General features: G+C 48.9%; 1 protein-coding gene across 1 annotated transcript; it reads right to left on the bottom strand.

Annotated features, from left to right (window-relative positions):
- Nucleotides 1-4,107: 4,107 nt before the first annotated feature.
- stab1 (stabilin 1) lies at nucleotides 4,108-25,594 on the bottom strand. The gene is made up of 69 exons (XM_037251194.1): nucleotides 25,298-25,594; nucleotides 24,459-24,705; nucleotides 24,199-24,284; nucleotides 23,792-23,861; nucleotides 23,584-23,679; nucleotides 23,195-23,308; nucleotides 22,939-23,126; nucleotides 22,737-22,873; nucleotides 22,450-22,577; nucleotides 22,002-22,078; nucleotides 21,783-21,908; nucleotides 21,534-21,692; nucleotides 21,404-21,475; nucleotides 21,073-21,186; nucleotides 20,943-20,996; nucleotides 20,629-20,709; nucleotides 20,392-20,550; nucleotides 20,225-20,287; nucleotides 20,076-20,168; nucleotides 19,820-19,906; nucleotides 19,554-19,665; nucleotides 19,276-19,462; nucleotides 18,883-18,976; nucleotides 18,640-18,798; nucleotides 18,374-18,469; nucleotides 18,148-18,243; nucleotides 17,999-18,046; nucleotides 17,797-17,930; nucleotides 17,581-17,692; nucleotides 17,400-17,477; nucleotides 17,224-17,325; nucleotides 17,016-17,120; nucleotides 16,800-16,934; nucleotides 16,587-16,715; nucleotides 16,446-16,499; nucleotides 16,261-16,374; nucleotides 15,824-16,019; nucleotides 15,434-15,529; nucleotides 15,303-15,348; nucleotides 14,561-14,640; nucleotides 14,203-14,328; nucleotides 14,031-14,104; nucleotides 13,408-13,479; nucleotides 13,139-13,258; nucleotides 12,988-13,035; nucleotides 12,815-12,892; nucleotides 12,554-12,700; nucleotides 12,103-12,231; nucleotides 11,865-11,924; nucleotides 11,457-11,633; nucleotides 11,308-11,397; nucleotides 10,783-10,929; nucleotides 10,453-10,509; nucleotides 10,199-10,376; nucleotides 9,895-10,044; nucleotides 9,675-9,779; nucleotides 9,386-9,502; nucleotides 9,060-9,192; nucleotides 8,685-8,745; nucleotides 8,243-8,387; nucleotides 7,308-7,441; nucleotides 6,888-7,053; nucleotides 6,682-6,788; nucleotides 6,482-6,601; nucleotides 6,096-6,230; nucleotides 5,915-6,019; nucleotides 4,979-5,128; nucleotides 4,588-4,692; nucleotides 4,108-4,464 (listed from the first exon to the last, which is right to left on the bottom strand). The coding sequence occupies exons 1-69, from the start codon at nucleotides 25,352-25,354 to the stop codon at nucleotides 4,396-4,398; spliced, it is 7,686 nt and encodes a 2,561-aa protein (XP_037107089.1). The 5' UTR covers nucleotides 25,355-25,594; the 3' UTR covers nucleotides 4,108-4,395.
- Between the last annotated feature and the right edge of the window lie 1,710 nt (nucleotides 25,595-27,304).

Genomic DNA, 27,304 nt, shown 5'->3' with positions numbered 1-27,304 from the left:
GCAGGAGCTAAAACTTTTCACGCAGGTGCACTTAACGAGGGAAGCACACGGACACTCCATTAGGTACACCGCCATTTTCAAGTGTACCTAATAACAGGCCACTTTATTAGGGAAATATCATGGTCAAAAGTCACAGGTGTCAAGCTCTAGTCCTCGGGGCCACGTTCCAACATGTTTTCCAAGTGACCCTCGTTAAGCGCACCTGCGTGAAAAGTTTTAGCTCCTTTCACGTTCCGCAGGAGCTAAAACTTTTCACGCAGGTGCACTTAACGAGGGAAGCACACGGACACTCCATTAGGTACACCGCCATTTTCAAGTGTACCGAATAACAGGCCACTTTATTAGGGAAATATCATGGTCAAAAGTCACAGGTGTCAAGCTCTAGTCCTCGGGGCCACGTTCCAACATGTTTTCCAAGTGACCCTCGTTAAGCGCACCTGCGTGAAAAGTTTTAGCTTCTTTCACGTTCCACAGGAGCTAAAACTTTTCACGCAGGTGCATTTAACGAGGGAAGCACACGGACACTGTATTAGGTACACCGCCATTTTCAAGTGTACCTAATAGGCCACTTTATTAGGGAAATATCATGGTCAAAGGTCACAGGTGTCAAGCTCTAGTCCTCGGGGCCGCGTTCCAACATGTTCTCCAAGTGACCCTCGTTAAGCGCACCTGCGTGAAAAGTTTTAGCTCCTTTCACGTTCCGCAGGAGCTAAAACTTTTCACGCAGGTGCACTTAACGAGGGAAGCACACGGACACTCCATTAGGTACACCGCCATTTTCAAGTGTACCTAATAACAGGCCACTTTATTAGGCCAATATCATGGTCAAAGGTCACAGGTGTCAAGCTCTAGTCCTCGGGGCCGCGTTCCAACATGTTCTCCAAGTAACCCTCGTTAAGCGCACCTGCGTGAAAAGTTTTAGCTCCTTTCACGTTCCGCAGGAGCTAAAACTTTTCACGCAGGTGCACTTAACGAGGGAAGCACACGGACACTCCATTAGGTACACCGCCATTTTCAAGTGTACCTAATAACAGGCCACTTTATTAGGGAAATATCATGGTCCAAGGTCTTGAACGTGGCCCCGAGGACTAAAGCTTGACACCTGTGACCTTTGACCAAGATATTTCCCTAATAAAGTGGCCTGTTATTAGGCACACTTTTAGAATTGGACCCTCGCTGCGAATGCATATGCCATCAAATGCAAGTATTTATATGTAAATACATAAGGTGGCCCGCCCCTAACCCTAGCTTTCAACCCTGCTTTGGAACCCTAACTCCCCCCCCCCCTACACTACTGGATTCCACTCCGCTCCCTCGGTAGTGGGCATAATTCATTGGTTTGCTCCGCCAACTTGGGGGCGGGCCACCTTATGTATTTACACATAAATACTTGCATTTGTTTGCATATGCAGCGAGGTTCCAATTGTAAAAGCACATGTAGGTATCTGCTAACACCTGGGATTGAACCAAGATCCTTCCAAGCGAAAGCCCGTGTCACTAACGAGTCAGCTATTTCGACGTGGTAGCCTTTGGCCGTCTGCACTCTTGTACTAGTGCATTTCAGTTCTTTTAAGTGAATCTTTAGAATCGGTTCAGTCAAAATATTTGTTCAAAAGAATCGTTCACCGAATCGTTCGCTACACTTTCTTATTTCTTTCTTCTTTTTTTTTTTTTTTTTTACCTCGTGTAGTGTACCTATTGAAGTGTCCATGAGGTGTACATATTGTCATATAAAGCAGTTGACCAAATGTCTGATTTTTGTTTTAATTGGCGAATAAAAAAACAAGGAATAAAACACCAGACAAGTTTGAACATAGTTTATTTGAAAATAATAATAATATTGAAAGTAAATTTCAAACCAGCAATCTAATGTGAAATTGCAGTCGATATATTGGATAACAATATTTAGGCGTATATATGCATACACGTTATTTAAAAACTACTACAAGTGTTATAAAATCAAGATTACCCAAAGAGAAGCGTAATCTCCCCGTTGTTGCATAACGGCGCATCCCTTCATGCAATAAAGTTAGCCGTTAGCTTGGAGAAAACGTGAATAAAAGAAGTTGTGTTTCAGTGAGTGGTTCTTTCTTTCCTTGGCAAATCGTAAATCGACATTCTGGCTTGCATAGTTCACGCCAGGAGGGAGACGCAACACCTTCACTGACTGATCCGTTGATGCACGGGAAGGCAGTTCACCCATTAACTCGTTCGCGAACGGGAAAGTCACGATTCGTTCCCTCACTGATCCGTTCTCGCGATGAACTGGAAATGCAAATCACTCACTCACGGAATCGTTCACTCACAGACCCGTCCAGTTGGGGAACGGGAAAAGCAATTCACGACACGTTCGTGAACGAGAAGTTACGTCATTTTCTTCTTCGTTTTGATTTACGTGGTGGCACCAGCTTCAATGCGCATTACCGACACCTACTGGTTGAAGTCATATGAACTGAAAAAAGAACGAATCACTTCCTAAAATGTTCACTCTCGTTCACTGAAAGAAAATCGTTCCTTTGAACGAATCGTTCACTGACGAGCCAACACTAACAGCAACACGCACATAAACTGAGTATGTGCCGATGCCACAACATGAAATCTCAAGATTCTCCGATTTGCCACGCATGCACAATTAGCAAGTGGCTGACCAGGCCTTGCGCTAACTGACCTGTGGTTTGGCGATCCTGTTTACAATTCAATGTTGGACAATTTCCCACTGCACTATATCATGCCCTATTTGGTTTGTGTTCCAAATCATCGTCATCATCGATTTTTATATAATGGATATTAAAGTCACTTAAAAATCCCAATACAGCGTTTTGGGGGTAAGGAGAGTGAAGAATTGTTGCGTTCAGATTCTTTCACACATTCCCTACTCCCTAATGTCAAGGACTTTTCTTATTACTCCACTGTATAATTTTAGTTCTTCAGTATAGTTGACTATAAAAATTCCTACCTAGCAATGAGGGACTCGGGACTGTGCTAAAGAGCGACAAGACAGCCTCGATTTCAGCCTCCAGGGTTGGGGGAGGGGACACCATTTTACGAGGAACAACAGAAAAAAACCAGAGTGAGGCGAAACGGCCGGAAACCAACATGGCTCCTCTGCTCGCACGTGTTGATTATGACCAACCTCCCCCTTGCTTCCTTTTCCTTCCCAAAGAAAAAACAAGGAAAAGCTTCCAGCAGTTAGCAGCCAGCTAACTATCATGAGTCAGTAAAGAATACACGTAGAAGTATAGCTGATTTTATCACGTTCAATGTAGTTGTCAGTGTTTCCTTTCAAATACAATGTTAGCCTTCTGCGGCTCAAAGCAGTGTTTTGATCATTGTTAGCTAGCCATTTTATATTTTCAAATTCACAAATCCTAACATTGATGTTAGCATTTTTAGACTCCACAGCATTTGTCATGTTTTATTCGATTAATATGAATGTACCCGTACTAGATTTTTGAATTGTGCTTATGCAAAAATGGCTTCTGATGTGCCCTTTTGTTCCATGCCTAAAATGGCTTCTGGAAATCGTCACATCAGACCCTCTATTTATTTTGGATCAGATAACAAATTGTGTTTTGAGTGCGTGTGCTCGTGCGCACGTTTGCAGCATCATGTTCGCATATTTGTCCGGACATCTCGGCATGTCACGCAAACAGTCTTTTGTGATGAGCTCAGCACATTCGCAGTGCCGACATTCACTATCAATGATTCATGACACCATGCAACACAGACTCTGGGGGTGTGTGTGTGTGTGTGTGTGTGTGTGTGTGCATGCGCATGTGTGTGTGCGTATTTGTTTTTGTAGGTGTCTTTGCGTTATCGTGTATTTGAGGGTGATTTTCTTTACATTTATGTGCTTGTTTTTGTATGACTATGTGTGCGTCCGTGTTTGTTTTTGTGGGTGTCTTGGTGTATTTCTTTACATTTATGTGCTTGTTTTTCTATGACTGTGTGCGTGTGTGTGTGTGTGTGTGCATGTTTGTTTTTGTGGGTGTATTTTAGGGTGTTTTTCTTTACATTTACTGTATGTGCTTGTTTTTCTATGATTGTGTGCGTGCGTGTGCATGTTTGTTTTTGTGGGTGTCTTTCAGTCATTTGAGGGTGTTTTTCTTTACATTTATGTGTTTCTTTTTGTATGACTGTGCGTGTGTTGCCCCAACACATGCACACAAACATCATGACTCCACACACTTCAACTGAGCTGTTTGTCCTCAGTAGTTTCTGTTTTGGTTAGAAGGAGCTTGTGAACTGAGATGATCAGTCATGCAACGCATGGTTGGTAGAAAACGATTAGTGCAAAAAAATTTTGACAATCACTTTGTCTTCCTGTTGTGCGCCAAGTTAGATTTTTGAATACGCAAGACACGCCCGTTACAAAAGCTCAACCAGTGAGCGCTTTCACTGATCCAGGTCCAGGAGCTTTGAAGGTTCCTCAGGTTCTTCCGGCTCCGCCCTCTGACTGGTCTCCTGCCGTATGGAGGGAACGTCACAGAAAAGAGGAAGGAGTCACACAACCAACCAATAACTGGTGACATGAGTAATAAGTGACATCGCCAATGCCAGTTGGCGTAGCGCGCCGAAACGACTCACCCCAAAAGGCTCAGCGAAGGCTCTGGAGCCGCTGTACAAAGGATTGGGGATGCAGACCAGTGCGGGTTTGGACGGGCTGCCCGTTGCATTGTCCTCGTCGTCATTCTGATACGCGAGAGGAGGGATCGTTAGCTGTTAGCTTGTGCTCACAAGCTACATTTGAGTAGTTGTCCCATTTCTATCAGTTGATTTTTTTTTTTTTTTAAATCCAATCATATTTAAGCCTCCATATGTTGCCACTGGCAATCTAAAATGCTAATAGTTAAATCCCCACTGAAGGGACAGATGCCAAATGTCTGCCACTGGCCATTAGCCATGTTAACATCTGAGCACCCCCCCAATTGTGTGTGTGTGTGTGTGTGTGTGTGTGTGTGTTGGGCGTACGACTTACTTTGAAGTACTGAAATTTGAAGGCATCCGTCTTGTGTTTGAAGACGTAGTATCCGATCCCTGCCGCCACGGCGGTCAGCAGCAGCGACACCAAGATGGCCGACACGGTGCCGCTGGAGTGGGTGTGGCCGTGCGCAGCGTGGCGGGAAACCTGGATCGGCCGGCACACAATCACACGCACGTCAACCAGATAACGGCACTTGTGTGAAACAAGCTGGTAACCATGACAACGGGAGGACGGACCATTCAGGACGTACTGGAATGGGGGTTGTTAAGCAGCAACGAAAAAAAGGGAATACTTGGCTTTCCAAATACTGACATTACAACCAAGAAAAAGTAGTTTATTCCCAAATTATATGTTTTGTGTGATTGTAAGCTACTGTGATCATTTTCACATGAGGATGAATCCACAAAAAATGACCAAGAAAGAAGCCAAACCGTATCACTTTCATACTGAAAGGGAGTGGGAATTTACCTCATTGACTGGGTTGACATTCCCTTTAGCACAGCACCATCTAGTGGATGCATACCGCAACAGTAGTCAACTTCAGTTTGATCCAGTAGTACTATTTTATGCGCCTTTTAATCCAATGCACCCTATATATGGAATAAATTCTCAAATAAGAACTTCAATGGAGGTGGGCCTTATAATCCAGTGCGCCTTATAGTGCAGAAAACACTGTAATCAACTGTTAATCAATGTTACGTGTTTGATGATTGAGGATGTATGAAGGTGTTACTTTGCGTCAAAACATCATCTTTGGGGAGAGTAAGGCTAAAAAAAATGAGAAGTTAAATAGTGAAGCAACCGACGACCACAGTAGGAAGCCATGGGGGCCACGAGAGAAGATCTAGGTATAAGGTCAGAATGGTCTAAAATATGAAATAAGGGGAGTTGGCTTTTGAATAAGCTCGCCCTTGACATCATCCAGCTCACCTGAGGCGGCGGAGCCGTTAGCGGCGCCTCGATAATGTGAATGATCCCGTTGACGGCTGGGATGTCCCAAGCCAAGAGGAGGCGCTTGTTCACCAGTTTACAACTCTGAAGGTGGAAGTGGTAAAAGGTTTAATAAAAAAATAAGGTTAAGTACGGAAATTGGATTGTGTTGTGGTCGGACCTCGTTGTTGCCGTGGGTAACAGACAGGTCAAAGCCCAGCCTGGACGGGATGACTTCCTGGTGTCGCAGCTCCTTAAATGCTCGTCTGACGTGATTGGCAGAGATGTGATACTCCACATCTCGACCCGAGAGCACCTAACGCGCACACGAAAACAAGACAAGGCAGTAATGAGTCGCGCTAATCATTACTTTGTGCAAATAAAAGAGAATGACTAGAAACAAGGCCACCACCATCGAAAGAGTAAAAACGATTGACGATCATCACCATCTTGCATAATTAGAAATAACTCAGAGAGGAAAAATGATTGCAAATCACCCCGCTCCGCACAATAGAAATAAAGATGACCGGTAATAATCCAGAAGAGAGTTGGAAAAGGCGCGCTCACTTGGCCGGGGCTGAATCCGTCGTCGTGCGGGACAAACAGCGTCACCTCCGACTGCCTTTGAGTCAAAAAATCAACCAGACGCTGGCCCTGTGCGGACAAACCGCCGTAGTCCAACAAGGACTGAAATTCCCCAAAAAAGACAAAGAAATGTTGAGATCGAATGAAGGCGCTTTCAGGTTTGACGACGCAACGCACGGCACCTTGTAAAAGAGGCTGAAGTTGCCGTAGGCCGCCAGCACATCAATCAGGACGCTGTTGCAGAAGATGCCATCCCCTTCGAAGCCGTCGGGACACTTGCACGCGACGTCTGCACACGGCAACAAGCGGGAAACTCACACAAAATCGCAAGATGTCGTTTTGCCCACATCTGATTTTTCAGTGGACGGAATTTTGGTGCGATAGTTACCCGAGAGCCTGTAGCAGTAGGCGTCGTACGTGCTGCTCTGGTCCACGGGATCCTTGTAGAGGACCACGCCTATGTGGTTCTCGCCACACCTCATGCTGGGGAAGCGCGTAGGGTACCCGACCTTGCCGCCCTCCATCCAGCCGGCCACGCACAGATGCATGCCCAGCTGCAAGCACAGCCGCTACGTCAATAAATGCACACTGGAGTGGACACAACGCCAGACGTGCGCACGTTTTTTTTCCACATTTTTAAAAAGTTTAGGCCTTCAGCCATAAAAAAACAAAATCCATGTTCATGCACTGATATACGTGTAGTGTGAGTATGCAGGGGTCCGAGCGACACTAATTTCCAAGTTTTTAGTATTCCACATGCAATTCTTATTTGTTAGCAGATTGATGGACAGCACGGGTACATGCGTACCTGTTGTGCGTCGCCCAGCTGTTTGGAGTTGGCCAGGACGCCCCCGTCGGCCTGGCACGCGGCATCCGCCTGACTGAAATTCATCTTGTACTTGCCTTCCGGTGAACGAAGATGGAACACTCCCGCAGTATTGGCTGAGAACGCAAGCGCCACATCCAAGACCACATTAAGTACGGTAACAGAACGACGGCTCGGTGCCATCGAGACCGATCACACCTGCTGTCTGCTAGATGACCGCATCACTCATTAGGGTTATGCTCTTGAGTCAGAGTATATGCGTTACCATGATAACAGAAGGGCACCAATGTCTCCAGAATATACCTATAAATGTGTTAAAAGTCCGAATGAAAGTCCCAATGATCATCGTCACACACACATCTGGGTGTGGTGAAATTTGTCCTTTGCATTTAACCATGTGATTTTGATTCATCCCCTGGGGGAGAGGGGAGCAGTGAGCAACAGCGGTGCCGCGCTCGGGAATCATTTGGTGATCTAACCCCCCAATTCCAACCCTTAATGCGGAGTGCCAAGCAGGGTCCCATTTTTATAGTCTTTGGTATGACCCGGCCGGGGTTTGAACCCACAAGCTTCCAGTCTCAGGGCGGACACTCTACCCCTAGGCCAATGAGCTGGTTGCCATGGAAACAGGTGAACACGTCACCAAGGTAACGCGTAACAAACGTCACACGATGGCTGTTACCGTGGTAACAGAAGGTGGTCCCCGAATATACCTGCTTGTTGTGTTACCGTGGAGACAAATTAGCAGGGAAGCAATGTGTTACACTTTCAACAAACCCCACTGATCTCTTGAGCAGGTGCAGAAAAAAAGACGTCTGTTGTCATGGTAACAAAATTCATTTGGAAACGTTACAGACACCTTGTGGAAAGGTCACGAGCATGAGAGATTTGTCGCCGTAGTGACAGACAAGCGTTACCGTGGTAGTGCAAGTCCTTGCAGGAGGCCACGGGATGACAGCCACCGTTGTCCTCCAGGCAGCGGTCGACGGGAGGCACAACTTTCTCCAGGCATTGGATTCCGTTGCCCACGTAGCCCTCTAAGCACTCGCACCTGCGCTCATTCTGTAGGGAAGACGATTACCGCTAGTAACGTGGACGCTCGGAAAATCGACAAATACAGTCAAGCCAAACAAAGAAGCATTTAAAAAGCTAATGCTCAACACTCACCTGGGAAGCTAATATTGGAGCTTAATCGAAGCTAACGTTGGATGCTAACATTAGCAATAACTGACTTTGGGATCAGTTAAGATCAGACGCAAAGGTGCAGCTAACACCAGAAGTGGAAAGCGTGCCGGCGGGACATTTCCAAGGCGAAACCTCAAACCATGAAAATGCGACGAGTGAGACGTTTGTACCCACCGGGCCTGTGAACTTGCAGGATGCAAAGTCGCTGCAGCCGCCGTTTGTCTCCTCCACACACCTGGAAAACACATCCATCACTTTCCTGGTGGTGAGCGGTCCCATCTCCCCCTTCTGGCCTAAACACGCTCCGAAGCGCTGACCTATATTAACCAAAATTTGCAGGATGACACTGCATTCTTTCTTTCGTTCATTCATTATTAATTCATTCATTCATTCCCAGCTGCGCTGTTCCAGTATGTCGCATGTCAGCGAATTTTGATTCATTTATTTGGACCATTGGATATTTCAGCTTTCGTGTGTTGCCATGTCAACCAAATCTATTGAGCAACTTATCCTGGTGCCACATACGAATCGCTTTTCGTCGCCGTTCACCTGTTGATGGCGTCGCATACGTGGCCGTCGCCGCGGTAACCGCTGCGGCAGGTGCAGTTGACCCGCAGTCCCGTCTGGGTGCAGTCAGCGTCTTGGTGACAGCCGCCGTTGTACTCCTCGCAAAGATTCGGAGCTGTGAGGCATTGTCGTCAAACAACGTCATTGGCGCATAGAAGAGAGGACGAGCAGAAGTCAGGCGTTTATCCGTGGCCCGCCCCCACAGCCCCCCCGAAATGGAGCGCAAAGAGTGGAGCATGTCTGTGCCTTCCCCAAATTAGAGCAGGTTCAAGGTTTTGTGACAATCATGATGCGGTGTTAAAACTCACGTGGCTCGGGAGTGCACGTGGTGCCATTGCCCTGAAAACCAGACTTGCACAGGCAGCCCAACCCTGGCAAACAATCGGCCTGAGCATGACATGGACGGCACTCCTCGGGGATGGAACCTATACACACATACACACGCACGCACGTACGCACACACACAGTATTAAGTGTAAGAGCCCACTTTTTCCTCCGGTCAACAACATTGAGAATGGAATTGTCGCTCTGTATGAAGTATAAAATGCAGGAAAGCTAGGATAGCACTATCTGGCACCACGCAGCAGCATCACTCACCCAAGTCGATCTGGCAGCGGTCTCCTTTCCAGCCCGCTCTACAGACGCACTGGCCCGAGCCTTCCATGCCCTCGTCGCACGTTCCCTGCTGACCGCACTCGCATGCTGGGGCGGAAACGCACACGCATTTCAAGGAAAAGATGAGATGACGCCTACCAAGTTGATTTTTGTTGACATGCTTGAAGTGCGGGAAGCTTATGATGTTATACAAACGTCAAACCTGTGCAGTTGGCGCCGTAATGTCCCGGCGTGCACATCTCACACGCGTCGCCTTGAAAACCGGCAGGACAGTTGCACTCGCCCGTCCCTCGTAAGCCGTCGCTGCACTCGCCGTGGCCGCTGCACGGTGACTCCACGCCGCCAGGACACACTGCAGAGAAAGACAGACAAACGCCTGTGAGATACTGAAAGTTTTGTGATTAAAAAGAAAACTTACGTTTTACAATTCAAAGAGTCTTTTTGAGAGGAGAAGATAAAACAAGTGAGATGTGTGTGAAAGTCAAGCGTAAAAGCTTACGCCTCACCTTGACAGTCTCTGCCAAAGTGGTTTTTACAGCACTTCTGGACCCAACCCGGGAAGCGGCACACTCGCTTGCAGCCAAGGGTTCTGAGCGAGCTGAGCGGGTTGTCCAGTTCGCCGGCCCAGCGCATGTAGCCCAGCGAGTACTTGCTGCGACTTCTCATGCAGCCCTCCACGCGGCCCTGAAATGCGCCGCACGCTTCATCTTCTCCATCGTGGGGCGAGAAAGCTTGGGGGCAGGGATTTGGGTCTCCTTACCGTGTCCTGGTGACGGATGAGGCAGGGTGGAGGGAACAGACAGCGTCCGCAGCGGCCCTGTTTGGACACACAAGCGCGCACGTTACACTCTCTGTACTTGGAGGGAAAAAAAAAAACACGGGGTCAGCGTTCGTCGTGTGTGAGAAGTGATCACGACAACGCACGAGTGGTTGTGCTTGTGTATGTTGGCAAGGGGCGTGGCTTTCACACACTCGGGAAGGGAGCGCCATTACTGAACGTTCAAATCTTGCCAGCAGCTTTGAGACCGCGGACGTGAGCACTTCAGGGAAGACGAGGTGAGGTGATGTTGTGTGACTTTGCGGTACTGACAAAAGTGGTTCTGTTCTCCATGCTGTCGCAGTGCGCCCCCAGGCCCGGGGGCTCCAGGAGCTGGTCGATGCCGTAGGCCACGCCCTCGTCAAAGCTCAGGAAGCGCTCCACCACCCTGGCCGCGTTTCCGTTGATCAATATGTTGCCCTAGATTGGCACAAACACACAAAGAAGCAAGAACAACGCACTCAGGGCGTCTTTGCCAAATTGAAGTTTCCCCTCATTCTGGCTCCTGAAAGTGAGGGCGGATTGCTACGTAAGGGTCCCCTCCTCCTCACCCATTTGAAGATACTTTTTTTTTTATTCTTTGGCTTTCGACTGTTATTCTTGTGCTGCTCTCTATTATTTTGTGTTTCAATGGATTGTTTCCGCTGTCTTTGTGGTTGTCCCCGTTGCTCAACGTGAAGCGTGTAGCTGTTGTGTAATGTGCTGTCAATATCACGTTGTATTGCAAACTACCATCTCCACGTCGATGCCAGACAACAGTCATTACCGTAATAACAGTGTTTGTGTGTTTGTTCTCACCACCAGGTTTTTGTCACAGCTATACTTGATTCTTGATCCGTGCATGGTGCGGAAGGACGAGTATATACTTGGCCGACTGACGCTCAGAACCTACACACGCACAAATATGTCATGGCGTCCAAGCGGCCATTTTAGTGGAGCCATGTTACCCTGGCGCTGCGTATGATGTGCGCTTTGACAGTGGCGGCCAGCTCCTCCTGGTGGTCGGGACTGGAGAGCCAGCGCTGCCTTTCAGGGGGCAACGAGCTGAGGGCCCGGTCACTGGGCCAGAACATTGTGAACGGCCGGTGGATGGGCGACTGCAGCACTGGGAGCAGGCCGGCGCGCTGCACCCGCAAAACAAAAAAAACTCATCAAAGCGCAAGCCTGTGTACGGTGGCGAGGAAGTAGAACGTGAGGCCGTGATGCTAAATGGCTGGATGACGGGCAGCTTGATAAACGGAGGTGGAGGGGAGAAGGATTGGCATGATGGATGCCAGAAACATGACGGATGGCAACATGATGGATGGACGGATGGATGCGGCTGATATGACAGCGGGAGCACATCACGGGTTTACCTCGATTAACTGGTAGAAGCTGCTGTAGCCATAAAATTGAGCAGCTGCAGTGAAGTTCATCTGGAAGGAAGGCAAGAAAGAAAGAAAGCTGGATTTGTTGATTTACAAGTATGTGCCGTGTCCTCACGATACAGATAAACAAGCGCAAGCACACACACACACGGTATGTAAACACACAAATGATAAGAAATGAGCACGCAAACGTGCACACGTAGTTGTGGTGAGTTGCGGTCGGCACCTTGTTGACGCGTTGTTTGCTGCTCAGCTGGTAGGGGGTGAGCATGCTGCTGATGTGGTGGATGACCCCGTTGGAGGTGGTGTAGTCGCTCCTGACGATCCGAGAGGCGTTGTTGATCCACACCGAGCCCTGACACGCACAAACACGCATGTGTTAGCCAAATGCTCGCTAACGCCGCTGTCCTTGAATCGTTTATCCAACTTTTGAAATAGTTCGGGATTGATTGTCACATTTGCTCAAGGCGTGGCATTTATTGCTCAAAGAAACCTTTCTGGACTCAAGATTTGTTTTTTTTTTTTGCACCCTTCTAACCAAATCTTGCCAGACTACTTGGTTACAGAAGAGGACGCGAATCTGTCTGTCTGTCAGTGTGTGTGTGTGTGTGTGTGTGTGTGTGTGTGTGTGTGTGTGTGTGTGTGTGTGTGTGTGTGTGTGTGTGATTGAATGAGACCTGCTGCAGACTGAATTTCAACATGTGTCCGGATGTGGAGATGGCCTGCTGGGTGCTCTGGAGGTCGTTCAAAGTCAGCTTCTCGCAGGAAACAATGTGGTACCGCACCAGATCACTGAGACGCCCAAACAGCTTCCACGCATTAACCTGCGCCAACACACACACAAACGTAACCACGTGCGTGTGAGCACACACACAAACACGAAGACGCATTAAAGTAGAGAAAGAAGAGAATCAAGATGGCGGCTGATGAGTACACACAACAGGATACGTGTCATTGTTGATGGGGACAAAGACGGTGAATGGCCCATCGCCGGAGAGACTCATAGTGTCTGACTGCTAGATGGAACAAAGACCAAAATAAAAAGGTTTAAGTTGTGTAACTTGTGTGATAAGGGAGAGCTTTTTTTTTTTTTTTGCTTTTTTTAACTCACAGAGAGCATGTCACGGAAGAAGGCGTTCTCCGGGTTTCGGAACACCTCCTGCGTGATGACGACGAAAAGAAGAAAAAAAAAAAAGGAGACTGCTGTGATGGCGGCCCGGCCGGCTGAGCTGGAGGGGGGAGTTCTGGGTCATGTGACTCACGGCATTGGTGTTGCCGCGGCAATCGATGCCGTCGCCCATGTGGCCTCGGAGACAGGTGCAGTTCCTCTGGCCAAGTCCCAAATACTCACAGCGGGCATATTTACTGCAGCCGCCATTGTTCTGCGCACACACAATCATACACACATTTATAAGAAAAATGCAAAAACGCAAATGATAAAAAAGACACACGCGCGCACACAAACGTACATAGAAATTTTTTTTTTTTGTTTTTATCCAAAACACACACACGCGAGCACACATCAACGTACGGTTCTGCAAGGGTTACTGGGGAAACAGAAGCGGCCGCTCCCTTGGAAGCCCATCTGGCACCTGCACGCCACCTGGGGAAAACAACCCAAAAATATCTTCAACCCGCCATCCAACAGAAATCACATCATTCAAGAGAAGGTGAAGAATGAAATCCGTTGGGGAGGAGAAAGAACATGCCGGAGAGTATTGTTATCTTATCTCTCTGCATTTGTTGCCATTTGCTTAACAAGACGGCCACACAGGAGATGCTAACTGTTAGCTCGTGTGCCTGTGGGGTTTCCCATTGCATTATGCTAGCGGCAGTTGTTTGACAGGAACATTTAGCCTCTTTTTTTCTTCTCGAGAATATGCGCTAAATATATCACTTAACCGCTGCTTGTTGTGAAGTGACTTGAGTCACCTAGCACCGGTGCTTCTATCTCAAATTTAAGCTCACAAGCCCAATCTCGGAATAATTCCTATGTGGGATCACTCGTAGCTCAAGGGGAAACTGTTTTTGGAGACAAGTTAGTCTCTAACGGAGAAAAGCGCCTTCCACTCGCAGTCCGGCTCATGATTGGCTCGTTCGTCAATTGGCCAAAGCGCCAAGACGTGACATCATTGCAGTTAGCTGCCGTCTTACGGTGTCAGGTCCTGTTCGGATGCAGTCGGCCGACTTGTGGCAGCCTCCGTTGTTAACCAGGCAGCCGTCCGCTTCTGAAAAAGAGCAAGTCCACCCACCCGTAAAGGTCGGAATGCGGGAAATTTCACCGGGAAGGCCAACATGGTGGATGTGTAACGATGACATGACTGACCCAGGCAGACCACGCCGTCGCCCGTGTACCCCCTGTTGCAGGTGCAGGTGCGCACGCCCGCCGACACTGTGGCGCAGGTGGCGAACGGCGAGCAGCCGCCATTGGACAGGCTGCACAGGTTCACCTCTGAGGGACAGGCACACGCAATGAAGGACAAGCCGTACCGGGAGAAGAAGCGCAAATCGTACAAGGGGGACGAAGACATGGCGTAACCCAAGTTGTGAAACTAATAGAAGTAGTGGAAGAAATACAAGTAGTAGAGGCAGGAGTTGGACAAGCAGTCATAAAAATAAAAAAATGAACTGAAGTAGAATAGAAAAGTCGTGGAAGCAATGGAAAGAGAGAAAGCGGCTGTTACCTTGGCACACGCTGCCGTTGCCTTTGTAGCCGGCCACGCAAACGCAGGCGGCCGCGCTCCCCTGCGGCCCCGTGATGCAGCTGAAACGACCACCACATGCCCGTCAGCCATTTGGCCGTCCGTCCATCCATCCATCCATCCATGGGAACGACCGTTAATTACTTCATCTTTCGTAGTCTGGCCAACGGCTTACCCAGCATTTGAAAGTAATTTGACGTATTGATGCAACTCAAAAGACACAAGTTTAATTTGGGATGTTGACCAGCTACATGGCGTTGTATGGTTGATTTTTAATAGCACAAAAAAAAAGTTTTGTTGCCAAATCACATTGCCTGGAACGACCCATCCATTCATCCATTTTCTAAACTGCTTGTCCCCACGGGGCTCGCGAGCATGCTGGAACCTATCCCAGCAGTCATCGGGTAGTCGGCGGGGGACACCCTGAACTGGTTGCCAGCCAATCACAGGGCACACAGAGACGAACAAACATCTGCACTCGCACTCACACCTAAGGACAATTTGGAGTGCTCAATCGGCCTGTTTTGGGGATGTGGGAGGAAACCGGAGTGCCCGGAGAAAACCCAGGCAGGCACGGGGAGAACATGCAAACTCCACACAGGAGGTGGAATCGAACCCTCACCCTCCGAACTGTGAGGCGGACGTGCTAACAAGTGTTTCAGCGTGCCGCACTGCCTGGAGACATTTGAACCAAAATGGTGACACACACATTAATAGAACCTACTTGGCGTTCTCATCACAGACTCCTCCGCAGGCATCGTCCTTGATCTCTGCCACACACAAGCACAAACACACACACACACACAGATGATGGGAGGTTACTCAATTTGAGTCGCTTGCGTATGCGCGTCTTACCGATGGAGCACGAGGCCCCCTTCCATCCTTTGTGACAGTCACACCTGCCGCTTCCCGACAAACCGTCGTCACACTTGCCGTGGTCACAGGCGCACTCTGGGAGATGCACACCCAGATGGACACACACAGGAACACAAAACAAGTATTGGCATACATGCGGACACGCAAAACACACGTCTGCCCTGCCCTGCATCTTCAAAAGGAAAGTAGTAGTTTCCCTTGATTCCACTTTGCATTACTTTTGCACGTCTGTGAAGTTCACTCAAAGGTGTGCGTGTTTGTTTGTGTGAGCGGGCATGCAAGTGTGTGCATGAGTGCCTGTGTGTACATGAGCAAGTGTGACGTTTGTGACTGTGTCCATGCGTGCGCGTGTGTGTGCGAGCGTCTCACTTGAAATGCAGTTGACACCGTAACGTCCAGGCTCGCAGTCCTCGCAGGCGGTGCCGTGGAAACCCTCGTAGCAGCGGCACTCCCCGTTGCCACGGAGACCGTCCTGACACTGGCCGTGATTGGAGCACCAGCTGCCCACATCTCCCGGGCATTTGAAGCACTCGTGCCCGTAGTAACCGGGGCAACACGACTGATGCTGCGGGGCACACGTCAGGAGGCCTCAGAGTCACAAGCGCGGGTGGCCTCGTTAAAGCTAACATGTTAGCTTCCCATCAATTCTCATCTGAGCTAGCACCCGGCTATACACGGGTTGCGAACTCGCTATGCGTTAGCATTTCAACCATCTTCTTGTGAAAGGCAACCCAACTCTAGGTCACGCTCCAAAATCTTAGCAAATCATTTTTTGCTCTCGAGTTGCTAGCTCAGGCAGCGGCTACCTTGGCGACTTGCAGACATTTTATTACGCAGCCTAGCATGGACTTCCTGCGGGCTCCAACACGCTTTCTGTATCGACAGTTGGGCCTCATGTTCTCCGGGAATTGCATTTTGATCTGAGGTGGAGCAAAAACACGCATGGAAGAATTGCCACGGTGGTTGGGATCCGCGTGATTGACAGACTCACCGGCTGATATCTGTTGAGGCAGCGGGGGGCTCCGTCACAGGCAGTACACCGGCCCTAATCAGCAAACAGACGGATCATACTATGACAATGCCAAACAATCTCCTGGCTTGAAGCAACACCCCCCTCCGATTGAGCGCTTACGTTGACTTGCACCATAACCTCCTGGCTGCATCTGTTGCGGCGCACAGAGAGGACACGCGGGAGGACGATGATGACGCCGTACTGCGTCTCGCTGAAGGTGCCGTCCAGCGGCACGTCGTTCACCAACGTCTGGAGCCACCACAGACAATGAAAGGGCGAGCCAGCGTCAGAACAACATGAAAGGCCCGGGAGGTCACAAAATGTTTTTCTTACCTGATTGTTGGAGTCCAGGTGGAACTGTACCTGGTAGTCGGCACCCAGCAGAGTGCCCACGAGTAAACCGTCATAGAGTCTTTCGGGGAAGAGCAGCTGTTTGGGAATCACGTGATACTTGAAGAAGTCGGCGTCCTGCGGACAGGAAGGTGTTAGCGCCTCTCAGTGGCATTTGGCTAGCGTGTCCGGCCGGGGCTGGTGTGGCAGGCCTCCTACCAGCTGGGTGGCGTTGCCTTCACTCAGGTACTGACGGACGGCGTCGTCGGTGGGCAGCAGAAGGGTGAACTCAGTCTGCTTGATTTCCCCTGACAGATTGTACTTCTGACAAAGCGGGGGTGGAAAACCACAATCACCAACAACAAAGGTACACACACAAAGCGTACGCCGACACAACACACTACATAACACACCCAGTGTGACCCACCAGAGCGTATTGACGGAAGAGACTGAAGTTTGGCGATGATTCCAGGAAGGCCTTCAGGGTGAGCGGCTCGGGCGGGAGGTCCGAACGGGATGGAAACAACACCTGAAAAGATACCTCATCCATTTTTCACGCTCAGGTCGCCGTCTTGCTCGAGCATCCTCGATGAGCCGTCCCACCTTGTCAATGATGTGGAAGTAGCCGTTGATGGCCGGCTGGTTCCGGGTCACCACGGCGGCGCCACCGATGAGAATTCCCTACGATGACACCACAGCGGACTCGAGTGGGCCGCAACTGGGGTAGGCGGAGCCAATGTTCCAAACGCAACTCCGAGGCTGTTGACTGTTAGTGCGCCGCTACCTTGCTGCTGTTCTGGATCTCCCATTGGCTGGGCACGTGCATGGAGGGCAGCTTGTGGCCAATCAGGCTCTCCATGTCTTCCACGGAGTATCTGCCTGGCAGGAAGTGAGCCCTGCAAGCAGGAAGTCACACGGGAAGTCAGCAATCCAGGGGTGCGAGTATGTGTGTGTGTGTGTTGATGTTTCTGGTTTTGTGTGTGGGTGCGAGCTGACCCACCGCAGGATGTGCGGGAGGTGATGCCTCGTGTTCCAGAAAATGACGTCGGCGTCACTCATGTTCTGCTGCACCTGTCTGCTGGGGACCAGCACGGTCACGTTGCCGCTCAGGTCCTCAGCGGCTTGAGGGTACTTCTGCGGGAATAATCAGCAGCTCAAACCACAGCGTGATGTCATTTGAAGACGTGACGGCGTTTACACACGTGGATCATGTAGTACAGGCTGCTGAGGATAGGATTCATGTCCAACTCCTGAACAAAGAACATTTTTCAAAGTTGCAACTCTCAACTTGTTCGCATTTGATGTATAAAATCGCCACACGTGAGTCGGATTGTCATTGCCGAGTTTTGACCTCCATCAAGGTTCCGTAGCAGATGATTCCGTCTCCTTCGTAGCCGTCGGAGCACGTGCACGTACGGTTGCCGCCCTCCGTCTGATTGCATTTTGCCTGCAAATCAATTTCAAGGCTTTTCAGATACGTTACTACGTACGCAAGATGATGTAATGGCGCCAGGTCAAACGAAAGGCCTCGGCACGGGCAGTCCGATCAGTGCGCTGCGGCACCTGGGGGTCATTACCAGGGCGTGGCAGCCTCCGTTTTTGCTGTAGCACGGGTTCACCAGGTCACAATCTGCGCCGTTCCCCATGTAACCCATTTTACACACGCACTCGCTCTGCAGACACACACGCACGAACAATCTGCATGTTAAGAGACAACAAAGATTCACAATGAAAAATGCCAAATTCGAGTCTGGAGCTCAGCCTTATACTTGACACCTTATATTATTCAAATAATCGAAGAAATGCTCAACAGAAACAACCAAGAGCTCTATTTCAAGCTCACCTGCCCGGGTCCGATGTGGTTGCAGTCTGCGTTTGGGCTGCAGCCTCCTCGCGCGGCCGTCTGGCAGTTGTTGATCTCCACGCAGACGCGCCCGTCACCCGTCCAACCCTCCACGCACACGCACGACACGTTGCCCGGAGACAAATACACGCACTCCGCCTGCCAATAAAACAATTCAAACACAACCGCTCAAGTACATTTCTTTTGATTGGCTTCTTGCGGAAAGTTGTGGCGAAAGCTAACGTTGGCGTGGCAGCCTCCTCTGTTGCTCTTCAAACAGCGGTTGATGGCCGTGCACGAGTGGCCGTCACCTTCGTGGCCGTCCCGGCAAACGCACCTGGCGCCGACAGCAGCAGGAGAGAAAGCAAAGAGTTGCAGACTTGCAGAGAACAAATCAGATCAAAAAATATTTGAAAAATGGACCGGATTTGAAGGAATACAAAACGATTTTTAAGGAGGGGAAAAACATTTTCCTTTAAAATCGTGTCTTTCTAACTAAAAGCACTTTAAATTTCTTTGCCATGAGGTTACAAAAAATATGATAGTGGCTGGGAGCTCAACACTACTCTGTGTTTTTTGTGGTAGTGGAGCATTAGCTCCAGGCTCGACTTTGTCAAGTCGGCGAGGCGTCCTTACGTGCTTTGGAGGCCATTGTGCGTGCAGTACGCGTTGATGTGGCAGTGCTCCATCAGGCCGTCAGCGTTGCACGGCGTGGCCGCTTTATCGCAACGCTCCCCGGAGAAACCTTCCAGACACGAGCCACGTCGACACACGCCGTCGCTGCCCGGCCGGTTGTCGCACACGCCGTGGAGGCAGTGACACTCTGTGAACACGCAATGCACACGCATAGCTGGCTGAGTGTCGGAGGCCTAGGCCACCCTCCCACCAGCGGGGCGGGGTGGGGCGCACGTCACCTTCGTCGCAGTGCTCTCCGTGTTTGGATGGGTCAGAGCAGATGTGGCAGGCCACGCCCTCAAAGGGCGATTGACAGCTGCAGGAGCCGTTGCCACGGATACCGTCAAAGCACTGTAAACAATGGAAATAATGTGTTACATGATGGCGCCAGTGACAAATATATCATAAAAAAAAATGATAGCAGAAAAAACCTTCATGAAGAGAGGCGCTCGCCCCACTACTTGAGGAAGGCCACTCGAAAATGAAGCCAATTGCCGCCGCTAACCTTTCCTTTGTCGTAACAGGGATGCTGGAAGCCTCCGATGCACGGCTTGCAGCCGGGCCCAAAGAAGCCATCGCAGCACTCGGGCGTCTGCTCCGGAACACCACACAATTGCCGTCAGTTCTACCGCTTGACGTATGCCAAATATTGTCAAAGGCCATTCTTAGCGAATTCATCAATTTAGTCGGACAGTAAAAACATCGCTAAGCTCGTCATCTTTGGTGGATGGGGAATCAAATGTTTGCGACGGTCGTCTGACCCGTGTGGTGACGTTGCAGTTCTTGGCGCAGCCTTTGCTCGGCGACCGATGCAGTGGGGATGGCGTGTAGTCGCAGCCAATCAGGTGAGTGTTCTGAAACACGTGCCATTTAGTTGGACGGACGGGCCTATGTACAGACAGACTTTTACCAGTTCAGTGCTGCCATCTGGACAGGATGTCTCGTACAGGTAACTGCAGTGAACACACGGGCCCTGAAAGATGAAAATGAATTCTATTTGTCATTGTGCACAATAATAAACATTTTCTATGCCGATGTGTTTTGTTTACGCTTGTGTGCACATGTGCAAGGCCTGACTTGTGTGATTTGGCTTTGGACGTGGTCGCATCTGTGCGGCATGATGGGTAGGATGGTGGGCGGGTAGAGGAGGCCGTCAACCATGTGGATGATGCCGTTGAGCGCTCGGTTGTTGGGCATCAGCACGCGCACGCCCTTGTCGCCCAGCAGGATGTCGCCCTGAGGAAAGAGGGCGAGGGGCGCCGTTGCGTTAGCGTGGGTCGGCTCGCAAAGGCGGCCTACGGGGGAGCAGCTTACGTCGGCAGACGTGGAAATGCTCAGCAGCTGATTGGCCGTCGTCTCGATGTGAGGAAGAGACGTCAGGTCATCGGACGTCAGCTGGACAGGGACATAAAAAAAAATAAAAAAACTCACTGGAAGTTAGTTATTTGGACTTTAATATCTCAGAAATGCATTATTGGTTATTTTATATTTCAAATGGGGAAAATAGAAAATTGGATCTTCCATTGTTTTGAATAAAAAAAGTGAAATAAAGTCGAAGAAAATGTGCACAATTTCTGCACGTCTTTGAAAAGAACACTGCACATTCTGTGCTATGTGCGCGTCCTTACGCTGCCCTTGGTATAAATGTGGTTCCGGAGCAGTTGCTGAAGTTTGGCCTTGGCCTGAGGACCAAAAGAAAGCAGATTGAGAGTTGACTGAGCCAAGTGCACATTGTGGTGCTGGGGGCGGTTGTCGCACATGATTGAGCATGTAGAGGATGCTCCCGTCTCTGGCGTTGTCCACGGCTAGGTTGCTGGGGATGAAGACGGTCAGCGGGCCCGGCCCGTTCAGGGGCAACGCTGCGCCGCAATTCTGCACAAGCACAAAAAAAGGTCTTGGATGGATTCCAAATCTTCTCGTTTTCAAAAAAAATATGCCCAACAGGCAAAATCACTCATGAATAAGCTGGGGGATGACTCCCCTACCCAAAATAAACAAGTAAATAAATAAACTAACAAACAAACAGCCATTTCAAAAAAGCATGCAAGTTTTTATAAAAAAAAAGAAGAAAAAAATCATCTCGACTCACATCAACAAGTGACAGGAAGCGGTTGAAGGCCGGCTCTCTTCTCACAACCTCCCCGATGTTCATTGTTGAAAACTAAAATCCAAAAAAAGATGATTCATATTCTTCTTGCGGTACATCTGCCGTACCGTACCTGATTGACTTCTCCTACTGGAAGAGGAAAAGTAGCAGGCCAGTTGTCGGGGGTCCCTGCGATTGGCCGGTCGATGATGTGGATGACGCCGTTGGCCGCCGGCAGGTCGGCCTGGACGACGGCGTATGTGCGCGTGGGGTCGTGCAGCATGATGAAACGCTAGCCGGCCACAACACACAAATGCATACACTGATTTGAAAAGAGCTGAGTTATGACATATTTTTTTAGGGTTGACAATAAACATCTTACCTTGTTGTCCTTGCTCCTCAATTTGGCGCCTCCGTACATGTTGAACTGTCGGCCGTCCGTCATGTCCCGCAGGAGGTGCTGACCCAGGATCAGGTGGTTGCGACACACCTTCTGGTCGTCCACAGACTGCGGGTGCAAAGCGGCAACGTGAATATTCACCTTTGTGCAGCGTCATCCTTTGACTGGGGCCAGGTGCAAAGACAAGCATGAGCTTCGTACAGTCAGAGATGTTTGGAGCAGAGGGACGAAAGCTGTGAACGGTCCGTTGTGAGACATCAGCGAGAAACAACCTTTGGCTGAAATGCAAACCAGAAATAGTCAAGTCAAGTCAAGTTTATTTGTATAGCCCTAAATCACAAGCAGTCTCAAAGGGCTTCACATAGACAAAAATTGACAATTATTCTCAAAGCATCCCCTGATCTTAAGCTCCCAAAAGGGCAAGGAAAAACTCAAAACCCCTGCCCGGGGAAAATGAGAAACCTTGAGAAGGGACCACAGATGGAAGGATCCCCCTTTCAGGATCACCAGGTTACAATTGGAAGATGACGCAAGCGCAGGTCACGCGAGCCGCAGAAAAGCCACACGAGTGCGGCTCAATGACATTGCGTTACTGTTACGATTTGTCTGGTAAGAAACAAAAGAAGAGTGGGGAGTATAATGTTGATACCAAAGAGGTCAAGGGCCCCCGTGAGTTTTCCTTTCTGCGCTCCGTTGCGATTCAGGTCCTGCAGACGCTCCATCAGGTTACCATAGCAACGTCGCCCATCGCTGATCTCGCCTGGCATGCACACACATCTGAGCAAACAAACAAAATGCAGTCATTTAACACTCAGGCCTTGTTGGATTTTTGGACAAACAAACAAAACGCAGTCATTTAACACTCGGGCCTTGTGGAATTTAGTACAATTTAAGCACCTTTTCAATAAAAACATGTGCAAGAAACGTTTGTCCGACCTGGCTTTTCCATCCAGCCCAGTTTGACAGACGGCCGACGAGTGGCAGGTGTCCGACGCGCAGGCCGAAAGCAGTCTGCAGCCCGACTCGGCGGTGCCCCCCACAGGAATCATGCCGGACATGCACTCACAGGCCACCTGGGAGACAAAATCCGTCACCGACGTCCCATCCGCCTTGCCGCGGCGGCGCTGCTTAACCGTACCTTGTTGGGACCCTTGAAGACGCAGACGGTGGAGTTGAGAGGGCAGCCGCCGTTGTTGACGGCGCAGGGGTTTTTGGGTACGCAGATGCGGCCGTCGCCGTCAAAGTCGGCCTTGCAGGCACAGCTGACCTTTGACCCCTGCGTGGAGCACTGAGCGTTGACGTCGCAGCTGCTCGATACGCACGTGCCTAAAAACAATAACAGTCAAAAAAAATGGAAAAAGGACGCCGCATCAGACGTCGGGCCCCATGTTTACTTGCGCATTTGTTATTGAGTGTCTTCCTGTATCCTGGCAAACATTGGCACGTGGCGGCTTCACCTTCTCCTGAGCAGTACGAGTATGGGCTGCACGCGCTGCACCTGTTGTTCACTGAACATCAAAAGAAAAGATTAAGCACACATGATGACTGAGATGTTTGGAAGCATGCAGGCTCATTAACAAAAATAAATACATGAAAATACAAAAATGGCGGCTGTAGCTCCACCTTGTCCCGGGAGCCTGCCACGTTTCACATTAGTTTTTGATTTAAAATCAATGATTTTTTTCAATCAATATCTCAGCATAATTGCAATTGTTTGCTCGATTTAAATCTCAATATAAGATTTTGTTCCTTTTTTCGAGATAATGAGCAAGGGCTGTGTCACCTTGGTCACATCGCTTGCCCGTGTACGGCGGCTGACAGAAGCACTGGCCGCTGCCCTCGGGGCCTTGGTCGCACACGCCGTGCTCACAGTCGCACGCTAGTGCCAAACACATAACACAACACATACGTGTCAAATCATACATACAGAATAACCCGGCGCAGTCTCCTAACCATTTCAAATGCAGTCTCGTGTGCATGTGACCTCTGACCTTTGTCACAGTCTTTGCCAAAAGTGTTCTCCTTGCTGCATGTCTGGCACGCAAAGCCACTGAAGCCTTCCTGGTAACGCAAGGCAGCAGAAGCAGGCATTACACAACACAGGAACAGGAACGAGAAATGGCGGGATCGGGTACTCGGAAGCTGCAGGAGCAGGTCGTAGTAGTGGACGCATGCATGAGAAGCAGCAGGAACAGGTATGTTAGAAGCAGCCAGAACAGGCAGTAGTAGTAGTAGTAGCAGGAATTAAAAAAAGTCGCAGAAACAAGCCTTAGAAGCAACAGCAATAGACATTAGAGGCAACAGGAATGAGGAGTTAGAAGGAAGAGCAAAAACAGTAAAGGCAGTAGGAACGGGGCACGAGAAGCTGTTGCGGCAGGCGTGCAGGAACAGCACTCACGTCACAAACGCAGGTCCCGTTGCCAAGGTCTCCATCCATGCAGGTTCCGTGGAAGTTGCAGGTCTTTCCCGACCAGCTGGGACAGGCTGCGGGCCACAGTGGCAACACTCAGGTCACTGACAAGCATTTTACTTCAGAGAGACCTTTGAAGCTTACTTCAAGCTTTGGCCACTAATCACTGAAGCAAATTCAAGTCAAATAAATGTCTTCATTAAAAAAAACAACAACTATGTGGCGATCATATTGTTCAAACTACTTACGGAGACAAAGTGGGCCCCAGTACTGCGGGCAGCATTGCGGCTGCATGAAGTTCTTGACGCAAAGGCGGTGACAGCCGTCCAGCAAGACTTCCTGGGCGCCGATCAGGACCACGTAGCTGCAGTTGCTGACGCCACCGTTGGTGAAGCCACGTGGGCACAGGCTGCTGGTCACCGCTGCGCAGGACGTGCACGTCGTGTACACGTCCAGCCTCTGCTGGATGTCGCAGCGGCCGGGCGGTGGCGACGCCTGGCACAAGACGGGGGTCAAAATCAAGCAGGAACAGGGTCAGATGAAGCAACAGTATGAGGCAGAAGAACCAACAGTGACTGGTTACTCTGAAGAGGCATTTTTTTAGCCTCCCCAAAAAGACTTTCATATTTTCTCGACAAAAAGTTCTTCTGAAATTGAAAAGTCAGTTCTTGAACAAATCATTTTGGATAACTTGATGACTAGAATAGAAAAAAAAAAAAATCTGTATAATCTTGAAACAATCGGGCCTTACTTACATCACAGCAAAATCTTTTTTTCCATAATTGTTACTGCTATGCAGTATTCTAATACTTTCAAAATGTTCCTCTAAATTTGTAGAAACATTCTGAAAGAAATTAAAACAATGGGGGGGGGGAAAAGACTAATCAATGTTATATACATTGAACAACTCAAGTTAATACAACTTGACATGACCCCAAAACTTTACTGTCATGTTTGATTTTTTTTTCTTAAAATGTTAGTCTGACTTTGTACAATTCTTGATTTTATTACCATAATGAAGACTATCTCCCAAAAATACAACTCTAATATCACAAATATTGTGCTTAACAGAAAAATTCTGCGTTACCTGTAGTTGCAGCGAAGTTTGTAGTCCGAGTAGTTGTAATAGCAGCAGTAGTAGCATGGTTGAGTGCCCCACTACAAAAAGAAACAGGAAAAAGCCCCAAAAAGACAAATCAACGATCCCGTCACAAGACGGGAAAAGAAAAGATCCGCCGCAGACAGTGTCAAAAAGTCTGTGCGGGGACCTCGAGAAGTATTCTACTGAAAGTGACAAAAGTGCGCACAAGCAAGGGAGGCTGTGGCCGTCAGTCGTGTCGTGTCGTGCCAAGCCGACTGTGTCGTCCGGGCCTCCCTCTCCTTTCTAATCAAGGAAGAGGTGGGAGGAAAAATGAATACGCACAACACAAGCGAGCCAGTGACACATTTCCTCCTGCCCGCTCATGGACTCGGCACACGGATCATTTTCACATACTGATGGCACGGAAAAAAATGTCAGTTGTGAAAAGCATCATTCGCATCATTCCTTTCATAACTTTTGAATTTATTGGCAGGTGTAAAGTAAAAAGAGTTGTAAAGGAAAAAAAAAAAGATTTCTTTGTCTCCACATTCAATACAAAATGACTATGATGTATTTATGACTTGTAGCTTGTTTTCTGAAGATGCCAATTACATTTTCCCAGAAAAAACACAACCCTTAAAACTTAACCATCCATTTGTCTCGTTAAATACTGTCTGGCTTTATTGTAAATAAAAGTAAAAGAAAAAACAACAACTTATGCATTCAACACAATAAAGTAATTGGTCAAATTAAAGCGAGGTTTGTTGTTTCTTTCGCTGTTTTCCCCTACATTGTGTTCAGATTTACATTCACCATTAAAATAATGTGTTCATTGATTTGCCGCAAATAAACTAAGAAAAAGACAACTTTTTGACTGAATTAAAAAATTGGTGAGATTATGTCTAATAAGCACATGTACGAATGTCCCACCTCGTTTAAATTTTTTTTTTTTTTCTCAGATTGTCCCTTGACCCAATTCCGCTAAGATCAACCTGCCTAAGCATCTGGCTGACTGAGGGAATTTTTGCTGTCAAGTTTGGAGCATTTTGTAAAGTCGAGCGCGCAGAGAGTGTGGCAGGTCTCCGTTTTGTAGACGGCAGCCAGATTACGAGAAATCCTTGCTTCCTGACAGGAAGTTTAGGGCGGATTTCCCTTCTCTCGGCGGTGGCAACGGTCCCCGTGGGCCGCAGCGATTGGGACGGATTTCCTCGTACAAGCTGACACTGCGACTGCGCAGAAAGAAAGGAACGCCAAAGCACTTTCTTTCCTGGCTTTAACGCCGACGTCGGGAACCAGCCGACAAGAGGTCAAAGTTCACGCTGCCAGGAACAATAGCGGGAAGTGCACCAACGCTCCGATGCTGACAATTGAAATAGTTTCCCCACTTACTAGGATGTAAGCGAGCACGCCAAATCATCACTTTTTGTTTTTTTGCCGAGTCATCCAGCCTTGGCTCCGCCTCCAATTATAGAACCACGAATCCTTTCTACCGTAATTTTCGGACTATAAGTCGCACCGGAGTATAAGTCGCACCAGCCATAAAATGCCCAAAAAAGTGAAAAAAACCATATATATGTATATAAATCGCTCCTGAGTATAAGTCGCACCCCCACCCAAACTATGAAAAAAAACCGCGACTTATAGTCCGAAAATTACGGTAATTTAGTGTCGTCCATCTCACTATTTTGTAAATGCGGCCCAAATTTGGTGGCAATCCGATTACATTTGGACACTATTCCAACCAGTGTTCTGGTTCAGACCCACCAAAAAACTGCCAGGTGCCCCTCAGCAAGGCAGCAAGAACAGTAAAGACAACCAGAGCTCCGATTTTCTGTTTGTAAGAAGATCTCGGATCAAAATGTTGAGACAAGCAGAAGATTAGGGGAGACTAAGGCGAGGGCAAGCTAACATTCCCTCGTAACTTGCGCCTGCCTGCCGGATAGTTTGAAAGTTGAGACGGACGGCAAGGCGGACTTAGGACATATTGGCTTTGACCTTGTATGAGCGCGTATT

This window comes from Syngnathus acus, chromosome 5 (assembly GCF_901709675.1).
Source record: "Syngnathus acus chromosome 5, fSynAcu1.2, whole genome shotgun sequence".
In the NCBI taxonomy this organism is placed as follows: Eukaryota; Metazoa; Chordata; class Actinopteri; order Syngnathiformes; family Syngnathidae; genus Syngnathus; species Syngnathus acus.
The sequence above is the reverse complement of the archived record's forward strand: the minus strand, read 5'-3'. Positions and strand labels throughout refer to the sequence as shown.

Bases quoted from the DNA above. Each gene is read 5' to 3' on its own strand.
- stab1 (XM_037251194.1), bottom strand. From the start codon at position 25,354: ATGCTACTACTGCTGCTATTACAACTACTCGGACTACAAACTTCGCTG. The intron at 11,398-11,456 runs GTAACATGGCTC...GTGCGTGTGTAG, and splicing joins ACATCATACGCAGCGCCAGG to GTTCTGAGCGTCAGTCGGCC. The intron at 7,054-7,307 runs GTACGCATGTAC...CTGTGCTTGCAG, and splicing joins AGCTGGGCGACGCACAACAG to CTGGGCATGCATCTGTGCGT.